This window comes from Bombina bombina, chromosome 12 (assembly GCF_027579735.1).
Source record: "Bombina bombina isolate aBomBom1 chromosome 12, aBomBom1.pri, whole genome shotgun sequence".
In the NCBI taxonomy this organism is placed as follows: Eukaryota; Metazoa; Chordata; class Amphibia; order Anura; family Bombinatoridae; genus Bombina; species Bombina bombina.
This window is the reverse complement of record NC_069510.1, coordinates 96,531,189-96,556,492: the sequence shown is the minus strand read 5'-3', so window position 1 is coordinate 96,556,492 and position 25,304 is coordinate 96,531,189. Positions and strand designations below refer to the sequence as shown.

Sequence of the window (25,304 nt, the reverse complement as noted above, 5' to 3'; positions counted from 1 at the left end):
TACAAGGTAATCACAGAGGTAAAACGTGTATAATTATAACTGTGTTGGTTGTGCAAAACTGGGGAATTGGTAATTAAGGGATTATCTATCTTTTAAAACAACAACAATTCTGGTGTTGACTGTCCCTTTAATGCCATTGCTCCCCTGAAAATCTATATACACAGAACCAACCCCTTACTAAGTTTCAAGAAGCTCACTGAATAGAAGATTGATTAGAGTGGAATAGATCTGCAAAAGGACCTAAGTGTGAGGAGGGAGGGGCAAGCAGTAAAAATAAATATAATGTTATTGTTTTAACACTATTTAAATTGTTATTATTAAGATAATCATTGTCTGTTGGCGGGCGCTCTACAAATAAGCGATAATAATAATAATTATTCTCCTTCCAATAAAATACAGCTTGATCAAACATGAATGATTATCTTATTGAGGGCTAGGTTACAAATGGAGCACTAATTTATCGCGTGCTTGCAAACGGCCAATTTGCCCTTTTTGCGGGCGTGCGATAAATAACTAGCCCTTACAAGTGATCAGATCTCTTGTTAATTTTATAAATGACCCTAAAATGCCCCCAAAATCAAGCGTGAAACTATAGATAGTAGCATTTTTATTTTTTAATATAATAACTGCAAAAAGCAGTTTTTGGGGTCTAAAGGGAGCGGGTGCAGGGTGTTAGAAAAAAAAAACGCACTGAAAGGTGCCTTTACATTGCATTCTATGGGAACTGTGTATTCCCAGTAAATATATATGTATATGCTTTATATATATATATATATATATATATATATATATATATATATATATATATATATATATATATATATATATATATATATATCAAAAATACATTACATTAAAGGGACACTGAACCCAAATTTTTCTTTCGTGATTCAGAAAGAGCATGCAATTTTAAGAAACTTTCTAATTTACTCCTATTATCAATTTTTCTTCGTTCACTTGCTATCATTATTTGAAAAAGGCATCTAAGCTTTTTTTGGTTTAGTACTCTGGACAGCACTTTTTTTTGGTGGATGAATTTATCCACAATACAGCAAGGACAACCCAGGTTGTTCACCAAAAATGGGCCGGCCTCTAAACTTACATGCTTGCATTTCAAATAAAGATACCAATATAATAAAGAAAATGTGATACTAGGAGTAAATTAGACAGTTGCTTAAAATGTCATGCTCTATCTGAATCACGAAAGAAAAAATTTGGGTTCAATGTCCCTTTAAGCAACTTTCTAATTTACTCCTATTATCAAATGTTCTTCATTCTATTGGTATCTTTATTTGAAATGCAAGAATGTAATTTTAGATGCCGGCCCATTTTTGGTAAATAACCTGGGTTGTTCTTGCCGATTGCGGATAAATTCATCCACCAATAAAAAAGTGCTATCCAGAGTTCTGAACCAAAAAAAAAAACTTAGATGCCTTCTTTTTCAAATAAAGATAGTAAGAGAACAAAGAAAAATTGATAATAGGAGTAAAATAGAAAGTTGCTTAAAATTGTATGCTCTATCTGAATCACGAAAGAAAAAAAAATTTGGGTTCAGTGTCCCTTTAAGTACAGTTACACTCATAACACCATCTAATAAAAACTAAAAAAAAAAAATTAAATGCACAAAAAATTTATAAGGGCTCAAACATATGAGGTCTCAAGTGTTAGAAAAAAAAGATAAAGGGCTTTAACATAGACATACATATACATGTCTAAAGATGGATCTGTATGTATATATGTGTGTACATATGAATTTATATGTGTATATATATATATACACAGACATATATACACATATAAACACAAATACATATATACACACATATAGACATATTTATAAGTGCATTGGAGTCATTTGCAGTTAAAGGGACAGTCGACACCAGGATTTTTGTTGTTTAAAAAGATAGATAATCCCTTTATTACCAATTCCCCAGTTTTGCATAACCAACACAGTTATATAAATACACTTTTTACCTCTGTGATTACCTTGTATCTAAGCCTCTGCAAACTGCCCCCTTATTTCCGTTCTTTTGACAGACATCCATTTTAGCGAATCAGAGCTGGCTCACTGGAACTCCACGTGCATGAGCACTGTGTTATCTATATGACACACATGAACTAACAACCTCTAGTAGTGAAAAACTGTCAAAATGCCCTGAGAGAAGAGGCGGCCTTCAAGGGCTTAGATATTTGCATATGAACCTCCTAGGTTTAGCTTTTAACTAAGAATACCAAGAGAACAAAGCAAAATTGGTGATCAAAGTAAATTGTTTAAAATGACGTTCTCTATCTGAATCATGAAAGTTTATTTTGGACTAGACTGTCCCTTTAAGTAGATGAAAGCATGTAAAATCATATTGTGTTCTGCATGTGTGTTCTGCACATAGGGAAATATGTTCTAAGTATTTATAAATAGACATTCCTATATATTTCTGTATATACCTACCTTTAACTCACAGTGTAAGTTTTTAACTCCCATTTTACAAATAATAAACATGAAAATGAGCCCCTGTATTACTTACCAGTAATATACACAGTGCATGGATTTTGGTTCTACATTACTAGTAATAAACACAGTGCAGGGATTAAACTTCCATATTACCAGAGATACACACAGTGTAGGGATTTAACGCCTACATTACCATTACCAGTGATAAACACAGTGTAGGGATTTAGCTCCTACATTACCAGTGATACACACAGTGTAGGGATTTAGCGCCTACATTACCAGTGATACACACAGTGTAGGGATTTAACGCCTACATTACCAGTGATAAACACAGTGTAGGGATTTAGCTCCTATATTACCAGTGATACACACAGTGTAGGGATTTAGCTCCTACATTACCAGTGATACACACAGTGTAGGGATTTAGCGCCTACATTATCAGTGATACACACAGTGTAGGGATTTAGCTCCTACATTACCAGTGATACACACAGTGTAGGGATTTAGCGCCTACATTACCAGTAATACACACAGTGTAGGGATTTAGCGCCTACATCACCAGTGATACACACAGTGTAGGGATTTAGCGCCTTCATCACCAGTGATACACACAGTGTAGGGATTTAGCGCCTACATTACCAGTAATACACACAGTGTAGGGATTTAGCGCCTACATCACCAGTGATACACACAGTGTAGGGATTTAGCGCCTACATTACCAGTAATACACACAGTGTAGGGATTTAGCGCCTACATCACCAGTAATACACACAGTGTAGGGATTTAGTGCCTACATTACCAGTAATACACTGAGTGCAGGGATTTAGCTAATACATTACCAGTACTAAACACAGTGTGGGAATTTAAAGTGAATGTAAACTTTCACGAATGAGTTTTTTTTTTTTAAAAATCCTATTAAAAACAGGGGTACTTTTATTCATGAAAGTTTACATTTCAGCGGTTTTGTTAAAATACTCACCTTTTCTTCTTGCAAGCTGGATCAGCGATTCCCCCGCCCGCAGCTCGTCTCTTCTAACATCAGCAATAACGAATCCGGCTTCCTCCAATCACGTCTTCCCCCCCCAGAACAAACATTGCATGAGATCACGCCGTGATTGGAGTCGTCATTTCTGACGTAAGAAGAAACGAGCTGCGGGCGGGGGAATCGCTGCTCTGGCTTGCAAGAAGAAAAGGTGAGTATTTTAACAAAACCGCTGAAATGTAAACTTTCATGAATGAAAGTGCCCCTGTTTTTAATATTATTTTTAAAAACCCGGCACAAGTTTACATTCACTGTAAGTCCCATATTACCAGTAATACACGTAGTGCAGGGATTTAGCTTCTACGTTACTAGTAATACAAAAAGTGCAGGGATTTAGTTTCTACATTGCCAGTAACACACACAATGCAGGAATTTAGTTTCTACATTACCAGTAATACATACAGTGCAGGGATTTAGTTTCTACATTACCAATAACACACACAGTGCAGGGATTTAGTTTCTACATTGCCAGTAACACACACAGTGCAGGGATTTAGTTTCTACATTGCCAGTAACACACACAGTGCAGGAATTTAGTTTCTACATTGCCAGTAACACACACAGTGCAGGAATTTAGTTTCTACATTGCCAGTAACACACACAGTGCAGGAATTTAGTTTCTACATTACCAGTAACACACACAGTGCAGGGATTTAGTTTCTACATTACCAGTAACACACACAGTGCAGGGATTTAGTTTCTACATTACCAGTAACACACACAGTGCAGGGATTTAGTTTCTACATTACCAGTAACACACACAGTGCAGGGATTTAGTTTCTACATTACCAGTAACACACACAGTGCATGGATTTAGTTTCTACATTACCAGTAATACACACAGTGCTAGGATTTAGTTTCTACATTACCAGTAATACACACAGTGCAGGGATTTAGTTTCTACATTACCAGTAATACACACAGTGCTAGGATTTAGTTTCTACATTACCAGTAATACACACTGAGCAGGGATTTAGTTTCTACATTACCAGTAATACACACAGTGCAGGGATTTAGTTTCTACATTACCAATAATACACACAGTGCAGGGATTTAGTTTCTACATTATCAGTAATACACACACACAGTGCAGGGATTTAGTTTCTACATTACCAGTAACACACACAGTGCAGTGATTTAGTTTCTACATTACCAGTAACACACACAGTGCAGGGATTTAGTTTCTACATTACCAGTAACACACACAGTGCAGGGATTTAGTTTCTACATTACCAGTAACACACACAGTGCAGGGATTTAGTTTCTACATTACCAGTAATACACACAGTGCAGGGATTTAGTTTCTACATTACCAGTAACACACACAGTGCAGGGATTTATGTTCTACATTACCAGTAATACACACAGTGCTAGGATTTAGTTTCTACAATACCAGTAATACACACAGTGCAGGGATTTAGTTTCTACATTGCCAGTAATACACACAGTGCAGGGATTTAGTTTCTACATTACCAGTAATACACACAGTGCAGGGATTTAGTTTCTACATTACCAGTAATACACACAGTGCATGGATTTAGTTTCTACATTACCAGTAATACACACTGAGCAGGGATTTAGTTTCTACATTACCAGTAATACACACAGTGAGTGCAGGGATTTAGTTTCTACATTACCAATAATACACACAGTGCAGGGATTTAGTTTCTACATTATCAGTAATACACACACACAGTGCAGGGATTTAGTTTCTACATTACCAGTAATACACACAGTGCAGGGATTTATCTTCTACATTAGCAGTAATACACACAGTGCAGGGATTTATCTTCTACATTACCAGTAACACACACAGTGCAGAGATTTAGTTTCTACATTACCAGTAACACACACAGTGCAGGGATTTAGTTTCTACATTACCAATAAATACACACAGTGCAGGGATTTAGTTTCTACATTACCAGTAATACACACAGTGCAGGGATTTAGTTTCTACATTACCAATAATACACACAGTGCAGGGATTTATCTTCTACATTACCAGTAATACACACAGTGCAGGGATTTAGTTTCTACATTACCAATAATACACACAGTGCAGGGATTTATCTTCTACATTACCAGTAATACACACAGTGCAGGGATTTAGTTTCTACATTACCAATAATACACACAGTGCAGGGATTTATCTTCTACATTACCAGTAACACACACAGTGCAGAGATTTAGTTTCTACATTACCAGTAACACACACAGTGCAGGGATTTAGTTTCTACATTACCAATAAATACACACAGTGCAGGGATTTAGTTTCTACATTACCAATAAATACACACAGTGCAGGGATTTAGTTTCTACATTACCAATAAATACACACAGTGCAGGGATTTAGTTTCTACATTACCAATAAATACACACAGTGCAGGGATTTAGTTTCTACATTAGCTGTAATACACACAGTGCAGGGATTTAGTTTCTACATTACCAGTAATACACACAGTGCAGGGATTTATCTTCTACATTAGCTGTAATACACACAGTGCCGGGATTTATCTTCTACATTAGCAGTAATATACACAGTGCATGGATTTATTTTCTACATTAGCAGTAATACACACAGTGTATATACACACAAAAACTTTGGAGCCCTTTCCACTCAAATACCTGAAAATAAGAAAAATTACTAGCATTCAATTTTAAATATTTTATAATGTGTTTTACTGTGTATTTATATGTGTATATATGTATGTATATACATGCAAATAACATACACACAAATTTATATATATATATATATATATATATATATATATATATATATATATATATATATATATATATTCTAAACTATCAGAAATAAAAAGCTATTCCTATCCAGCACTGTGTGAAACAACATATTCCGCCATAGCGGTAAGTATTAACCAGTTCTTGGCAATCAGCAATACCCAGTGTTTATGAAATCAAGTTCCGCCGTAGCGGTAAGTATTAACCAGTTCTTGGCTCAATAACAAACACAGTGTTGACAGAAGGGACCCAGGAATTGCGGCACCGCGATAGTGGGACTCTCAACAACCGCAAGTATAACCACCATAGCGTTTATACTTGCGGTTGTTGAGAGTCCCACTATCGCGGTGCCACAATTCCTGGGTCCCTTCTGTCAACACTGTAAGACAGGTAATTCCTGGGGTGCTCCTCTCAAAATACTTCGTAACCCTTTTAGTCTGCGGTTGTATACGACCTCCAAATCCCATCAATCTTTAGTTGTTTAGACAGTGAATCTTTGTCTCACGGTTTCCAAACAAACACTTCTGGCTGGAGTGTTTGGAAAACGTGAGACAAAGATTCACTGTCTAAACAACTAAAGATTGATGTGATTTGGAGGCCGTATACAACCGCAGACTAAAAGGGTTACAAAGTATTTTGAGAGGAGCACCCAAAGGAATTACCTTTCTTACAGTGTTGACAGAAGGGACCCAGGAGGTGCGGCACCGCAATAGTGGGACTCTCAACAACCGCAAGTATAACCGCTATGGCGGAACACACTTTCAGACACAGTGTTTGTTATTGAGCCAAGAACTGGTTAATAACGCTACGGCGGAACTTGATTTCCTAAACACTGGGTATTGCTGATTGCCAAGAACTGGTTAATACTTACCGCTACGGCGGAATATGTTGTTTCACACAGTGTCTTGAAGCCAAGGACTGGTTAATACTTATTGCTACGGCGGTATTTGCTCTTATGATTTTTAGCACAAACAAGTATAACACAGTAACCATTCTGCAGGTTGTCCACCAGTATCAAGTGATATTCAACAAATCAACTACTTGTGGCCTATGTTTTCACACAATCTATTTAATGAGATGAGGAACTGTTAGGATTTCTCTTCTATACTACAGTCTGGGATTTTTAAATTTTCCTGTGATTAATAACAGGCAATTTCTTTTCAGGAATATGGGTTTCAATAAGTTATGTCTTATTTATATATAATTTATATGATTTTTCCAGCTGGTAGGAATATTTCATAGTGCACTATGATAGGAATTGTTAGAGAATCCTTCAGGTTGTTATATATAACCTTCTCATGTTGTTCCAAATAAATACTCCTTTAATGCTCATTTTTTGTGTAGTATATAACTGGTTTCAGAGTAATTTCCACTTTTTTATGCTACTATAAGGTTTTACACTTTAGACTATGCATTATCCAATTATATAGATAGAGATTGGTCAGTGCTGGATAGGAATAGCTTTTTATTTCTGGTAGTTTAGAGTTTAACCCATTAATGACCACAATGTACCCTGTATGTCACTGGTCGTTAAGGGTTTTTTCAGGACATAATAGCACAAGTCTAGCAAGAACACGCTATTAATGCCCTCCCTCCAGAAGGCTTTGTGGAATAGAGCAGTCTCAACGCTGGTGGCAAGACCACGCTATAAAACAATCAAGTCCCAAAAAAGGCCAGCGACATACAGGGTACGTCGCTGGTCCTTAAGGGGTTAAATTTACTACTTTCCCCTTGCACCAGGGGTCTGATAAGTACTAATAATTCAGACCACTGTAACCACCCCTTTTTATTGGTAATACTGATAGTGCTGACAACCCCCCCCTTTATATATATATATATATATATATATATATATATATTTACATACATACACAAAATGTAGCCCTTACCATTCAAAACCCTTTCCATATACCATACACCTTTTAACCCTTAAATACATTTTTTTATTAATATTGATAAAAATACATTTTATCAGATAGTGTATATATGAGTGAAACACTTTATTGTATTTACGTTGTGCTTGGTGGTCATTTTAATTTAACTCTTACACAATGTTATCTTCGGTCACGGAAACCAGTGCTAGATTTGTTTGCGCTCGAGCGAACGCGTCACTTGTCCCAGAATGTAGAAGTTTAACCCCTATATCACCAGCAACGTGGATAGTACACTAGTATGACTGTTAGAGGCAATATAACTTGTACATACTTATTGTTCATTCCAATACACAGGTACTAATCAGTATGGCACACATTTTCTCAGGCACACTGCCATGCAGACACAAGTTTCCCAACATTGATTTAAAATTAAAAAAATATTAAAAAAATAATAATTAAAAAAAAAATTGTAGGTTATTTGAAGTCTAATTATTTAGCAACTTGCTGTGTAAAACCACTGTTTTTTTTAAAGAGCTCTTACTAAAGTATTTCTTGCTATAGTAATGGAACTGATGAGATAGAACCATATAAGGGCTGACTTAGTAAATCCTATAGGAGCATGCACAGGCTAGGTAAGCTAAACAAACCCTTTATAAGAGCCATTACTTACAGCAGTGTTATCTGTGTGTGTCTGCAGGTCGTCCTACAGCTTGAATTACTACCATGCCTCTCGGGAAGAATGGGAAAAAGAAGGTGGAAGACATTAACATGGTGTATGACATCAAGGAGAAGCTAGGAGCGTAAGTGACACGGGGTCATGACCTCCCCTCCTGGAAAGGTCACGTGTACAAAGTAACCTTGCATTGTATAATAGATGGTCACATATGACCTCTGGCACCTGATGCTGCTGGCGAGTGGCGACTGATTCAGTCAGGATGATAAGCGCAGAATTTAAATCTAAATGACACAAACTGCACAACAACCTAAGGCTGAAGGACCTTTCTGCTGAAGAAATAATCACACTGAGTACATTTTACTCAGTCACTAGTCTAAGCATAAGAAATCATTGTTTCTGGCTGTGTCTGTGCCCCTTTAATACTGGGGTTGAACCAATTTAATTAAAAGAAAAGGACCTTTCACAGTTAAAGGGACAGTGCATTGTAAAATAATTTTTTCTTATAGGGACATGAAACCCAGATTTTTTTATTAAATGATTCAGATAGAGCACAGTGTTTTAAACAACTTTCTAATTTATTTCTATTATCTAATTTGTTTTGTTTTCTTTGTATACCTAGGTAGGTTCAGAAGCTGCTGATTGGTGGCTGCACATGTATACCTTTTTGTCATTGTCTTTCAGCTCACTCCCAGTAGTGCTTTAATGCTCCTTTAACAAAGGATACCAAGAAAATGAAGCAAATTAGACAATATAAGTAAATTGGAAAGTTGTTTAAAACGGTATGTTCTTTCTGAAACATTGCAGAAAAATGTAGGGTTTTATGCCCCTTTATTGTGTTTCCAGTGAGTTGTACCAGCAGCAGAGTATAAAATGTATGTAAATTTGCTTTTTTAGGTTTATTTTTGTATATGAAATAGCTGGTTATGTTCTTTGATACCACAACCCAATAACATGGGTTGAGCTCACAGGGAAATCAGATCTCTATGTTTTATCATATTCTATGTACACAAATGCTTCATAATCTTATCTCTGTCTGTATACCAAAGCCCAATACTTAAAGGGATACTGAACCCAAATGTTTTCTTTCATGATTCAGATAGACAATGCATTCTCTTGGTATCTTTATTTGAAAAAGCAGCAATGTACCCTGGGTAGCGCTTGCTGATTGGCTACATTTAGCCACCAATCAGCAAGCGCTACCCAGTTTCTGAATCAAAAGTGGTCCATCTCTTAAACTTACAGTCCTGCTTTTTCAAATAATGATACCAAGAGAACAAAGAAAAATTGATAATAGGAGTAAATTAGAAAGTTGCTAAAAAATGCATTATCTGTCTGAATCATGAAAGAAAACATTTGGGTTCAGTGTCCCTTTAAAGAAAACAATTGCAAATTAACATTTCATTACTTTTTTCTCCTACCTCCCACTAGGAATTTAATTTCTTCTGCTGGCTATCTTTACAGAGCTTTTTGTAGCTTTGTCATAGCTACAGTATTGACATTTTTAGTATAGGCTACCACAGGCAAACCAGCTATTTCAAATACCAAAATAAAGATAAAAGAGCTATATGTACACAATTTAATACACCCCAGCAGGTAAAATTAATAACTGGAAACAAATTAAATGGTGGAAAATTTTGCAGTACACCCCCCTTTAATGTGTGATTGACTGCACCTCAAGCATCCTTAAAGCATTTAAAGGGACAGTAAACACATTGTAATTACAAGACGATTCTATTGTGTTACTATAGAATAACGTCAGCCAAGTCTAAACGCTTTTAACATAACTTAACACCTTGTTTGCTGCAGTTGTTTTTCAATAGCCACCTATCAGTTGATTAATTTGGAGGAGCCAATTTGGGCTTGAGTCGGCAGCTAAGGCTAGCGATGGTCATATTGTTAGTATAAAGCACATTATTTTGCAGTTATTATCTGTTAAACCCAATTGGAAAAATATATGTAGCAAGGTTAGCCTTGATAAGTCTAAAGTTTGCTTTTCAAGCTCTGAGAATTAGAAAAGCCATACTTTTTGTAGCTAAATTACATAAAAATTGAGCAAAATAAATACTGAAAATATACTGCAAAGTTGCGTAACTAAACTGTTATTCAAGAGTCACAATTAAATATACAATATTTGTATATAACATATTTAAATATAAAGCAGAAAATGTAAAGGTTGTGTGCAACAGATAAGGTATCCATTACTTAAAGAGACCTTGTACCCTAACCCCCCCCCCCTTTAATTTGTTTACAATAATCCAATAGCTCATTTAACTTTATTTCAACATTTGAAATAACTGATTTTGACAGTGGTATCCCTACCTATACTGAAAGTTTCTATACTTAGGTATAGGCTATAGAAAAGCTGTGTAAACATAGCCAGCAGAATATATTACACTCCCAGTGGAAGGGAGGAGAGATAAGCAATAAAATGTTAATTTAACATTTTTCTCTACGTATTGGGATCTGGTTTACAGACATAGATAATATAAAGAGGCATGTGTATGTACAGAACGTAATAAAATAAGGATATCTGTATGCTTAACCCATTTTAATGGGTTTTGGTTTTAAAGAACAAAAACAGCTATTTCATATACAAAAATAAACCCAAACAAGCAATTAGTCATTCATTTTATTCTCTGCAGCTTGTATAACAAGTCAATGGAAACACATTAAGAACAAACATTTTTTTTATGTCCCTTTAATGGCCCTATTCGTCGTCTCTAGAACACACTCCACAAAATAGAAAGCAATACAAAATATATGTTTATTGTGGGTTTTTTTAACTGTACATTGTTGTATGGGGCTGACACAGGCTTACCTTTTGTTGTATAGGGGTATGGGGTTGACACAGGCTTACCTGTTGTTGTATAAGGGTATGGGTGTTACACAGGCTTACCTGTTGTTGTATAGGGGTATAGGTGTTACACAGGCTTACCTGTTGTTGTATAGGGGTATGGGTGTGACACAGTCTTACCTGTTGTTGTATAGGGGTATGGGTGTGACACAGTCTTATCTGTTGTTGTATAGGGGTATAGGTGTTACACAGACTTACCTGTTGTTGTATAGGGGTATAGGTGTTACACAGACTTACCTGTTGTTGTATAGGGGTATAGGTGTTACTCAGGCTTACCTGTTGTTGTATAGGGGTGTAGGTGTTACACATGCTTACCTGTTGTTGTATAGGGGTATGGGTGTGACACAGGCTTACCTGTTGTTGTATAGGGGTATGGGTGTGACACAGGCTTACCTGTTGTTGTATAGGGGTATGGGTGTTACACAGGCTTACCTGTTGTTGTATAGGGGTATAGGTGTTACACATGCTTACCTGTTTTTGTATAGGGGTATGGGTGTGACACAGGCTTACCTGTTGATATATAATCAGTACCAAGCCAGCTATATAAAATTTATATTTATATTTATATTATAAATGTACTGTATGTATTGTATCTAAATGAATATGCTGAATCTATATGAAAGTACTAGATCTATATGAATGCAATTTGTCTGTATGAACTGTATGTGTATGAATGTAATACAGTTATAGAAATGTACTATATCTATATGAATGTACTGTATGTGTATGAATTTACTCTATATGAATGTATTGCATCTATAAGAATGTACAGTATGTGTATGAATGTATTGTATCTGTATGTACTGTGTGTATGTATGTACTATATGTGTATGAATGTACTGTATTATGTGTATGAATGTATTGTATCTGTATGTACAGTATGTGTATGTATGTACAGTATGTGTATGAATGTATTGTATCTGTATGTACAGTATGTGTATGAATGTACTGTATTATGTGTATGAATGTATTGTATCTGTATGTACAGTATGTGTATGTATGTACAGTATGTGTATGTATGTACTGTATGTGTATGAATGTACTGTATTATGTGTATGAATGTATTGTATCTGTATGTACAGTATGTGTATGTATGTACAGTATGTGTATGAATGTATTGTATGTGTATGTATGTACTGTATGTGTATGTATGTACTATATGTGTATGAATGTATTGTATCTGTATGTACTGTGTGTATGTATGTACTGTATTATGTGTATGAATGTACTGTATTATGTGTATGAATGTATTGTATCTGTATGTACTGTATGTGTATGTATGTACTGTATTATGTGTATGGATGTATTGTATGTGTATGTATATACTGTATTATGTGTATGAACGTATTGTATCTGTATTTACAGTATGTGTATGAGTGTATTGTATCTGTATGTACTGTATGTGTATGAATGTACTGTATTATGTGTATGAACGTATTGTATCTGTATGTACTGTATGTGTATGAATGTACTGTATTATGTGTATGAACGTATTGTATCTGTATTTACAGTATATGTATGAATGTATTGTATCTGTATGTACTGTGTGTATGTATGTACTGTATGTGTATGAATGTACTGTATTATGTGTATGAATGTATTGTATCTGTATGTACTGTATGTGTATGAATGTATTGTATCTGTATGTACAGTATGTGTATGTATGTACTGTATTATGTGTATGAATGTATTGTATCTGTATGTACTGTATGTGTATGAGTGTATTGTATCTGTATGTACAGTATGTGTATGTATGTACTGTATTATGTGTATGAACGTATTGTATCTGTATGTACAGTATGTGTATGTATGTACTGTATTATGTGTATGAACGTATTGTATCTGTATGTACAGTATGTGTATGTATGTACTGTATTATGTGTATGAACGTATTGTATCTGTATGCACAGTATGTGTATGAATGTATTGTATCTGTATGTACAGTATGTGTATGTATATACTGTATTATGTGTATGAATGTATTGTATCTGTATGTACAGTATGTGTATGAATGTATTGTATCTGTATGTACAGTATGTGTATGTATGTACTGTATTATGTGTATGAATGTATTGTATCTGTATGTACTGTATGTGTATGAATGTATTGTATCTGTATGTACTGTATGTGTATGTATGTACTGTATTATGTGTATGAATGTATTGTATCTGTATGTACAGTATGTGTATGTATGTACTGTATTATGTGTATGAATGTATTGTATCTGTATGTACAGTATGTGTATGTATGTACTGTATTATGTGTATGAATGTATTGTATCTGTATGTACTGTATGTGTATGAATGTATTGTATCTGTATGTACTGTATGTGTATGTACTGTATGTGTGTGAATGTACTGTATTATGTTTATGAATGTATTGTATCTGTATGTGTATCTGTATGTACTGTATGTGTATGAATGTATTGTATCTGTATGTACAGTATGTGTATGTATGTACTGTATTGTGTGTATGAATGTATTGTATCTGTATGTACTGTATGTGTGTGAATGTACTGTATTATGTTTATGAATGTATTGTATCTGTATGTGTATCTGTATGCACTGTATGTGTATGAATGTATTGTATCTGTATGTACTGTATGTGTATGAATGTATTATATTTGTGTATGAATGTACTGTATGTGTATGAATGTATTATATTTGTGTATGAATGTACTGTATGTGTATGCATGTTCTGCATCTATATGAATGTTCTGTGTATGAATGTACTTTATCTATATGAATGTATTGCATCTATACGAATGTTCTGTATGAATGTATTGCATCTATATAAATGTACTTTATCTTTATGAATGTACGGTATGTGTATGAATGTACTCAATCTGAATGAATGTATTGCATCTATATGAATGTACTGTATCTATATGAATGTACAGTATCTATATGAATATACTGTATTATGTGTATGCATTTACTGTATATATGTAAATGTACTGTATGTGTATGAATGTATTCTACCTATATGAATGTACTGTATTGCATGCATGCACTTTATCTATGTGAATGTACTGTATGTGTATGAATGTACTGTATCTATGTGAATCTACTGTATGTGTATGAATGTACTGTATCTATATGAATGTACTGTATGTATATGAATGTACTTTATCTATGTGAATGTACTGTATGTGTATGAATGTACTGTTTCTATGTGAATGTACTGTATGTGTATGAATGTACTGTATCTATGTGAATGTACTGTATTGTATGAATGTACTGTATCTATGTGAATGTACTGTATGTGTATGAATGTACTGTATCTATGTGAATGTACTGTATTGTATGAATGTACTGTATCTATGTGAATGTACTGTATTGTATGAATGTACTGTATCTATGTGAATGTACGGTATGTGTATGAATGTACTGTATCTATGTGAATGTACTGTACTGTATGAATGTACTGTATCTATGTGAATGTACTGTATGTGTATGAATGTACTGTATGTGAATGTACTGTATGTGTATGAATGTACTGTATCTATGTGAATGTATTGTATGAATGTACTGTATGTGTATGAATGTACTGTATCTATGTGAATGTATTGTATGAATGTACTGTATGTGTATGAATGTACTGTATCTATGTGAATGTACTGTATGTGTATGAATGTACTGTATCTATGTGAATGTACTGTATGTGTATGAATGTACTGTATCTATGTGAATGTATTGTATGAATGTACTGTATGTGTATGAATGTACTGTATGTGTATGAATGTACTGTATCTATGTGAATGTATTGTATGAATGTACTGTATGTGTATGAATGTACTGTATGTGTATGAATGTACTGTATCTATGTGAATGTATTGTATGAATGTACTGTATGTGTATGAATTTACTGTATGTGTATGAATGTACTCTATCTATGTGAATGTATTGTATGAATGTACTGTATGTGTATGAATGTACTGTATCTATGTGAATGTACTGTATGTGTATGAATGTACTGTATCTATGTGAATGTACTGTATTGTATGAATGTACTGTATCTATGTGAATGTACGGTATGTGTATGAATGTACTGTATCTATGTGAATGTACTGTACTGTATGAATGTACTGTATCTATGTGAATGTACTGTATGTGTATGAATGTACTGTATGTGAATGTACTGTATGTGTATGAATGTACTGTATCTATGTGAATGTATTGTATGAATGTACTGTATGTGAATGTACTGTATCTATGTGAATGTATTGTATGAATGTACTGTATGTGAATGTACTGTATCTATGTGAATGTATTGTATGAATGTACTGTATGTGAATGTACTGTATCTATGTGAATGTATTGTATGTGTATGAATGTACTGTATCTATGTGAATGTACTGTATGTGTATGAATGTACTGTATCTATGTGAATGTATTGTATGAATGTACTGTATGTGAATGTACTGTATCTATGTGAATGTATTGTATGAATGTACTGTATGTGAATGTACTGTATCTATGTGAATGTATTGTATGAATGTACTGTATGTGTATGAATGTACTGTATGTGAATGTACTGTATCTATGTGAATGTACTGTATGTGTATGAATGTACTGTATTATGTTTATGAATGTATTGTATCTGTATGTGTATCTGTATGTACTGTATGTGTATGAATGTATTGTATCTGTATGTACAGTATGTGTATGTATGTACTGTATTGTGTGTATGAATGTATTGTATCTGTATGTACTGTATGTGTGTGAATGTACTGTATTATGTTTATGAATGTATTGTATCTGTATGTGTATCTGTATGCACTGTATGTGTATGAATGTATTGTATCTGTATGTACTGTATGTGTATGAATGTATTATATTTGTGTATGAATGTACTGTATGTGTATGAATGTATTATATTTGTGTATGAATGTACTGTATGTGTATGCATGTTCTGCATCTATATGAATGTTCTGTGTATGAATGTACTTTATCTATATGAATGTATTGCATCTATACGAATGTTCTGTATGAATGTATTGCATCTATATAAATGTACTTTATCTTTATGAATGTACGGTATGTGTATGAATGTACTCAATCTGAATGAATGTATTGCATCTATATGAATGTACTGTATCTATATGAATGTACAGTATCTATATGAATATACTGTATTATGTGTATGCATTTACTGTATATATGTAAATGTACTGTATGTGTATGAATGTATTCTACCTATATGAATGTACTGTATTGCATGAATGCACTTTATCTATGTGAATGTACTGTATGTGTATGAATGTACTGTATCTATGTGAATCTACTGTATGTGTATGAATGTACTGTATCTATATGAATGTACTGTATGTATATGAATGTACTGTATCTATGTGAATGTACTGTATGTGTATGAATGTACTGTTTCTATGTGAATGTACTGTATGTGTATGAATGTACTGTATCTATGTGAATGTACTGTATTGTATGAATGTACTGTATCTATGTGAATGTACTGTACTGTATGAATGTACTGTATCTATGTGAATGTACTGTATGTGTATGAATGTACTGTATGTGAATGTACTGTATGTGTATGAATGTACTGTATCTATGTGAATGTATTGTATGAATGTACTGTATGTGTATGAATGTACTGTATCTATGTGAATGTACTGTATTGTATGAATGTACTGTATCTATGTGAATGTACTGTATTGTATGAATGTACTGTATCTATGTGAATGTACGGTATGTGTATGAATGTACTGTATCTATGTGAATGTACTGTACTGTATGAATGTACTGTATCTATGTGAATGTACTGTATGTGTATGAATGTACTGTATGTGAATGTACTGTATGTGTATGAATGTACTGTATCTATGTGAATGTATTGTATGAATGTACTGTATGTGTATGAATGTACTGTATCTATGTGAATGTATTGTATGAATGTACTGTATGTGTATGAATGTACTGTATCTATGTGAATGTACTGTATGTGTATGAATGTACTGTATCTATGTGAATGTACTGTATGTGTATGAATGTACTGTATCTATGTGAATGTATTGTATGAATGTACTGTATGTGTATGAATGTACTGTATGTGTATGAATGTACTGTATCTATGTGAATGTATTGTATGAATGTACTGTATGTGTATGAATGTACTGTATGTGTATGAATGTACTGTATCTATGTGAATGTATTGTATGAATGTACTGTATGTGTATGAATGTACTGTATGTGTATGAATGTACTCTATCTATGTGAATGTATTGTATGAATGTACTGTATGTGTATGAATGTACTGTATCTATGTGAATGTACTGTATGTGTATGAATGTACTGTATCTATGTGAATGTACTGTATTGTATGAATGTACTGTATCTATGTGAATGTACGGTATGTGTATGAATGTACTGTATCTATGTGAATGTACTGTACTGTATGAATGTACTGTATCTATGTGAATGTACTGTATGTGTATGAATGTACTGTATGTGAATGTACTGTATGTGTATGAATGTACTGTATCTATGTGAATGTATTGTATGAATGTACTGTATGTGAATGTACTGTATCTATGTGAATGTATTGTATGAATGTACTGTATGTGAATGTACTGTATCTATGTGAATGTATTGTATGAATGTACTGTATGTGAATGTACTGTATCTATGTGAATGTATTGTATGTGTATGAATGTACTGTATCTATGTGAATGTACTGTATGTGTATGAATGTACTGTATCTATGTGAATGTATTGTATGAATGTACTGTATGTGAATGTACTGTATCTATGTGAATGTATTGTATGAATGTACTGTATGTGAATGTACTGTATCTATGTGAATGTATTGTATGAATGTACTGTATGTGTATGAATGTACTGTATGTGAATGTACTGTATCTATGTGAATGTACTGTATGTGTATGAATGTACTGTATGTGAATGTACTGTATCTATGTGAATGTATTGTATGAATGTACTGTATGTGTATGAATGTACTGTATGTGTATGAATGTACTGTATCTATGTGAATGTACTGTATGTGTATGAATGTACTGTATCTATGTGAATGTACTGTATGTGTATGAATGTACTCTACCTGTATGACTGTATTGCATCTGTATGAATGCACTGTATGTGAATGAATGTATTGTTTCTATATATTAATGTACTGTATCTGTACTAATGCACTGTATCAGTATGAATGTACTCTATCTGTAGAATGCACTATTTCTGTATAAGTGTGATGTATATGCATGAATGTATAGTTTCTGTATGAATCTACTATATCCGTAGGAAAGTATTCTATTTGTATGAATGCTCTGTTTTATGTGTATGAATGCACTGTTTTATGTGTATAAATTATCTGTTTTATGTGTATGAATGCACTGTTTTATGTGTATAAATTATCTGTTTTATGTGTATGAATGCACTGTTTTATGTGTATAAATTATCTGTTTTATGTGTATGAATGCACTGTTTTATGTGTATAAATTATCTGTTTTATGTATATGAATGCACTGTATCTGCATGAATGTGATGTATCTGTGTGAATGCATAGTATCAATAGGAATGTAATCTATATGAATATACTGCATCTATATGAATGTACTGTATGTATATGAATGGAAAGTACTCTATATGAATGTACTGTATGTGTATGAATGTACTGTATGTATATGAATGGTAGGTACTCTATATGAATGTACTGTATTATGTGTATGAATGTATTGCATCTATATGAATGTACTGTATGTGTATGAATGTACTGTATGTATATGAATGGAAAGTACTCTATATGAATGTACTGTATGTGTATGAATGTACTGTATTATGTGTATGAACGTATTGCATCTATATGAATGTACTGTATGTGTATGAATGTATTGCATGTGTATGAATGTACTGTATGTATATGAATGGAAAGTACTCTATATGAATGTACTGTATGTGTATGAATGTACTGTATTATGTGTATGAACGTATTGCATCTATATGAATGTACTGTATGTGTATGAATGTATTGCATGTGTATGAATGTACTGTATGTATATGAATGGAAAGTACTCTATATGAATGTACTGTATGTGTATGAATGTACTGTATTATGTGTATGAACGTATTGCATCTATATGAATGTACTGTATGTGTATGAATGTATTGCATGTGTATGAATGTACTGTATGTATATGAATGGAAAGTACTCTATATGAATGTACTGTATGTGTATGAATGTACTGTATTATGTGTATGAATGTACTGTATGTGTATGAATGTACTGTATTATGTGTATGAATGTATTGCATCTATATGAATGTACTGTTTGTGTATGAACGTATTGCATCTATATGAATGTACTGTATGTGTATGAATGTATTATATCTATGTGAATGTACGGTATGTGTATGAATGTATTGTATCTATATGAATGTACTCTACCTGTATGAATGTATTGCATCTGTATGAATGCACTGTATGTGAATTAATGTATTTTTCTATATTAATGTACTGTATCTGTACTAATGCACTGTATCAGTATGAATGTACTCTATCTTTAGAATGCACTATTTCTGTATAAGTGTGATGTATATGCATGAATGTATAGTTTCTGTATGAATCTACTATATCTGTAGGAAAGTATTCTATTTGTATGAATGCTCTGTTTTATGTGTATGAATGCACTGTTTTATGTGTATAAATTATCTGTTTTATGTGTATGAATGCACTGTTTTATGTGTATAAATTATCTGTTTTATGTGTATGACTGCACTGTATCTGCATGAATGTGATGTATCTGTGTGAATATTTAGTATCCGTAGGAATGTAATCTATTTATATGAATATACTGTATCTATATGAATGTACTGTATTATGTGTATGAAAGTATTGCATCTACTTGAATGTATTGTATGTGAATGTATTGGGGCTAAGCTAGGTAAGTTGAAGGCAAAACTTAAGGTTAGGACTGAGCTAGGTAAGGTTAGGACTGAGCTAGTTAAGGTTAGGACTGAGCTATGTAAGGTTAGGACTGAGCTAGGTAAGGTTAGTTCTGAGCAAGGTAAGGTTAGGATTAAGCTAGGTAAAATTAGGTCTGAGCTAGGTAAGGTTAGGGCTGAGCTAGGTAAGGTTAGGTCTGAGCTAGGTAAGGTTAGGACTAAGCTAGGTAAGGTTAGGATTGAGCTAGGTAAGGATAGGACTGAGCTAGGTAAGGATAGGACTGAGCTAGGTAAGGTTCGGACTGAGCTAGGTAAGGTTAGGACTGAGCTAGGTAAGGTTAGGTCTGAGCTAGGTAACGTTAGGACTGAGCTAGGTAATGTTAGGACTGAGCTAGGTAAGGTTAGGTCTGAGCTAGGTAAGGTTAGGACTGAGCTAGGTAAAGTTAGGGACTGAGCTAGGTAAGGTTAGGACTGAGCTAAGTAAGGTTAGAACTGAGCTAGGTAAGGTTAGGTCTGAGCTAGGTAAGGTTAGTACTGAGCTACGTAAGGTTAGGTCTGAGCTAGGTAAGGTTAGTACTGAGCTAGGTAAGGTTAGTTCTGAGCTAGGTAACGTTAGGACTGAGCTAGGTAAGGTTAGGTCTGAACTAGGTAAGGTTAGTACTGAGCTAGGTAAGGATAGGACTGAGCTAGGTAAAGTTAGGACTGAGCTAGGTAAGGTTAGGTCTGAGCTAGGTAAGGTTAGGTCTGAGCTAGGTAAGGTTAGGACTGAGCTAGGTAAGACTAGGACTGAGCTAGGTAACGTTAGGACTGAGCTAGGTAAGACTAGGACTGAGCTAGGTAAGGTTAGGACTGAGCTAGGTAAGGTTAGGACTGAGCTAGGTAAGGTTAGGTCTGAGCAAGGTAAGGTTAGGTCTGAGCTAGGTAAGGTTAGGACTGAGCTAGGTAAGGTTAGGACTGAGCTAGGTAAGGTTAGGACTGAGCTAGGTAAGGTTAGGACTGAGCTAGGTAACATTAGGACTGAGCTAGGTAAGGTTAGGTCTGAACTAGGTAAGGTTAGGACTGAGCTAGGTAAGGTTAGGACTGAGCTAGGTAAGGTTAGGTCTGAGCTAGGTAAGGTTGGGTCTGATCTAGGTAAGGTTAGGACTGAGCTAGGTAAGGTTAGGACTGAGCTAGGTAACATTAGGACTGAGCTAGGTAAGGTTAGGTCTGAGCTAGGTAAGGTTAGGACTGAGCTAGGTAAGGTTAGGATTGAGCTAGGTAAGGTTAGGACTGAGCTAGGTAAGGTTAGGATTGAGCTAGGTAAGGTTAGGATTGAGCTAGGTAAGGTTAGATCTGAGCTAGGTAAGGTTAGGACTGAGCTAGGTAAGGTTAGGACTGAGCTAGGTAAGGTTAGGACTGAGCTAGGTAACATTAGGACTGAGCTAGGTAAGGTTAGGTCTGAACTAGTAGGTAAGGTTAGGACTGAGCTAGGTAAGGTTAGGACTGAGCTAGGTAAGGTTAGGTCTGAACTAGGTAAGGTTAGGACTGAGCTAGGTAAGGTTAGGACTGAGCTAGGTAAGGTTAGGACTGAGCTAGGTAAGGTTAGGACTGAGCTAGGTAAGGTTAGGTCTGAACTAGGTAAGGTTAGGACTGAGCTAGGTAAGGTTAGGACTGAGCTAGGTAAGGTTAGGTCTGAGCTAGGTAAGACTAGGACTGAGCTAGGTAAGGTTAGGACTGAGCTAGGTAAGGTTAGGTCTGAGCTAGGTAAGGTTGGGTCTGAGCTAGGTAAGGTTAGGACTGAGCTAGGTAAGGTTAGGACTGAGCTAGGTAACATTAGGACTGAGCTAGGTAAGGTTAGGTCTGAGCTAGGTAAGGTTAGGACTGAGCTAGGTAAGGTTAGGATTGAGCTAGGTAAGGTTAGGACTGAGCTAGGTAAGGTTAGGATTGAGCTAGGTAAGGTTAGGATTGAGCTAGGTAAGGTTAGGACTGAGCTAGGTAAGGTTAGATCTGAGCTAGGTAAGGTTAGGACTGAGCTAGGTAAGGTTAGGACTGAGCTAGGTAAGGTTAGGACTGAGCTAGGTAACATTAGGACTGAGCTAGGTAAGGTTAGGTCTGAACTAGTAGGTAAGGTTAGGACTGAGCTAGGTAAGGTTAGGTCTGAACTAGGTAAGGTTAGTACTGAGCTAGGTAAGGTTAGGACTGAGCTAGGTAAGGTTAGGACTGAGCTAGGCAAGGTTAGGATTAAGGTAGGTAAGGTTAGGTCTGAGCTATGTAAGGTTAGTACTGAGCTAGTCCTGCACTCTATATGCACGTCTTGTCCTACAGATGGAGAATAAAAACGTAGAAGGATGTTTATACCCTGGGGATGCTTGGGCAGGAGCAGAGAGATATTAAGCGTGCACTGGTGCTGCCGGATCTCAGCTCACACAATGCTGTCATGTTGGCTACATTTACTGTCTGTCACAATATAAGTGCCGCCGGTATTTAGTTTTTCTTCTCATTTTTTATTATTCTGAGTCACCTTAAGAGCATCTCCTGCGCATGAGGAATTGGGATAGACAGATCGTGTGGCGTGCATGCCAGTTACAGAGGCACAAGCTGTTAGTCACTGTGTGCCCTATAGCCAAAGGATATGCTTGTGTGTTCTTAACAGTACTAGAAAATGCTATGTGCTCGCCTTATGCCCAGTGTGTAAAGGGGCCACCCAGGATGCCCTACTCAGCATTCATTAGCAATGTGCAATAAAATGCCCCCTGTCTTCTGACTACAACACACATTTAACTGCCCCCCAAACACTTATCAGTATATTATGAGTTTATTTTGCTCTGCTGCAGAACAGATATTTCTTATCCTCATCATCCGGCAAGCATATCCTCTTGGTGCCTATTGTTACAAGCATAATGAAGAGCCAGCATGAGAGAAACCTAAATTAATAAAAAGCCAATTCTTAAGGGCTCGTGCCCATTCAAGCTGGTATTTGCTGCTAGTGTGTATTTTATACTTAGGAACGTCGTTTAAAGGGACACTGAATCAAAATTAAACTTTCATTATCCAGATAGAGCATGCCATTTTAAACAGCTTTCCAATTTACTCCCATTAACAAAATGTGCACAGTCTTTTTATATTTAAACTTTTTGAGTCACCAGCTCCTACTGAGCATGTGCATGTGCAAGAATAAGTTTGTATGCATTTGTGAATGGCTGATGGCTGTCACATGGTACGTGTATGCATTTGTTATTGGCTGATCGCTGTCACATGGTACAGGGGGAGTGGAAAAAAGACATAACTTTTAAAATTGTCAGAAAAAAAATCTACTACTTAGTAGACTAAGTGCTATTGCATTGTCTTGTTATCTTGCATTTGTTGGTTATGCAAATCTACTGTGTTGACTGGTCCTTTAAGGTATTGTTGTGCTCACACATAAAGAGTTCCACAAGCAGAAGAATGTTTGTGTATGGCATTGTCTGCTAAACTCTGTGTTCTGGTGCAGAAAGCAGCAACAGGATGGAATTAGATTGGTTACATTATGGCAGCTACTGGCATGCTTAGTAATTGGGGATTGGTTATGTTGGCACATGCCGATCTGGGATATATCAGAAGCCGCAGAGGTGGTTTCTGAGGATTCTATGCACCACTTTTCATTACTGTAACGCCCCAAACCTCAGACGTATCAGCTGCCCTGAATTTTCAAGGCAGTGCCTTCTTTACGTGCCCAGAGTAAGGTAAATAAAAGGTAGGCGGATTTAAACAAATAATGGTAAGAAATGGTAGCTGCAAATGAGCCCATGCACCCCTCATGGGGAAGGGGGCCTGAGGCTCACTGGGGAATGCCATCTTTACTCTACCCCACCTCATGTGCCTCAGGTCCCGCTCTGGTGCTCTGAACTAGAGGGATCAAGGAGTCTGTGGTTCCAATATGGTGATAAGGACTTAGATGATAAATTTATTTATGCCTTGTCACTTTAAGAGGACCATAGGAGTGTCAGTTTTAAGGTATTCCTGGGTGAGTCTATGGACTCTGCAACCCAGCTGCACTGTGGTATACAGATACAGATGTTTAGGCTTTGTTATAAGATACAGACCTGGCTGCACTGTGGTATACAGATACAGATGTTTATGTTTTGTTATAAGATACAGCCCAGCTGCACTGTGGTATACAGATGTTTAGGCTTTGTTATAAGATACATCCCCGGCTGCACTGTGGTATACAGATACAGATGTTTAGGCTTTGTTATAAGATACAGCCTGGCTGCACTGTGGTATACAGATACAGATGTTTAGGCTTTGTTATAAAATACAGACCTGGCTGCACTGTGGTATACAGATACAGATGTTTAGGCTTTGTTATAAGATATATCCCCGGCTGCACTGTGGTATACAGATACAGATGTTTAGGCTTTGTTATAAGATACAGCCTGGCTGCACTGTGGTATACAGATACAGATGTTTAGGCTTTGTTATAAGATACAGCCCCCGCTGCACTGTGGTATACAGATACAGATGTTTAGGTTTTGTTATAAGATACAGCCCGGCTGCAATGTGGTATACAGATACAGATGTTTAGGTTTTGTTATAAGATACAGCCCCGGCTGCACTGTGGTATACAGATACAGATGTTTAGGTTTTGTTATAAGATACAGCCCGGCTGCACTGTGCTATACAGATACAGATGTTTAGGTTTTGTTATAAGATACATTTCCGGCTGCACTGTGGTATACAGTTACAGATGTTTAGGTTTTGTTATAAGATACATCCCCGGCTACACTGT

The 25,304-nt window shown here is 35.4% G+C and overlaps 1 protein-coding gene across 1 annotated transcript in view; it reads left to right on the top strand.

Annotated features, from left to right (window-relative positions):
• Window positions 1-25,304, top strand: part of PNCK (pregnancy up-regulated nonubiquitous CaM kinase) — a 154,323-nt gene that overhangs the window by 13,862 nt on the left and 115,157 nt on the right. The window contains exon 2 of the mRNA XM_053695398.1: window positions 8,808-8,910. Within this exon, the coding sequence (XP_053551373.1) occupies window positions 8,834-8,910 (77 nt within the window). The 5' untranslated portion in view covers window positions 8,808-8,833. The remainder of the gene's footprint in view (window positions 1-8,807; window positions 8,911-25,304) is intronic.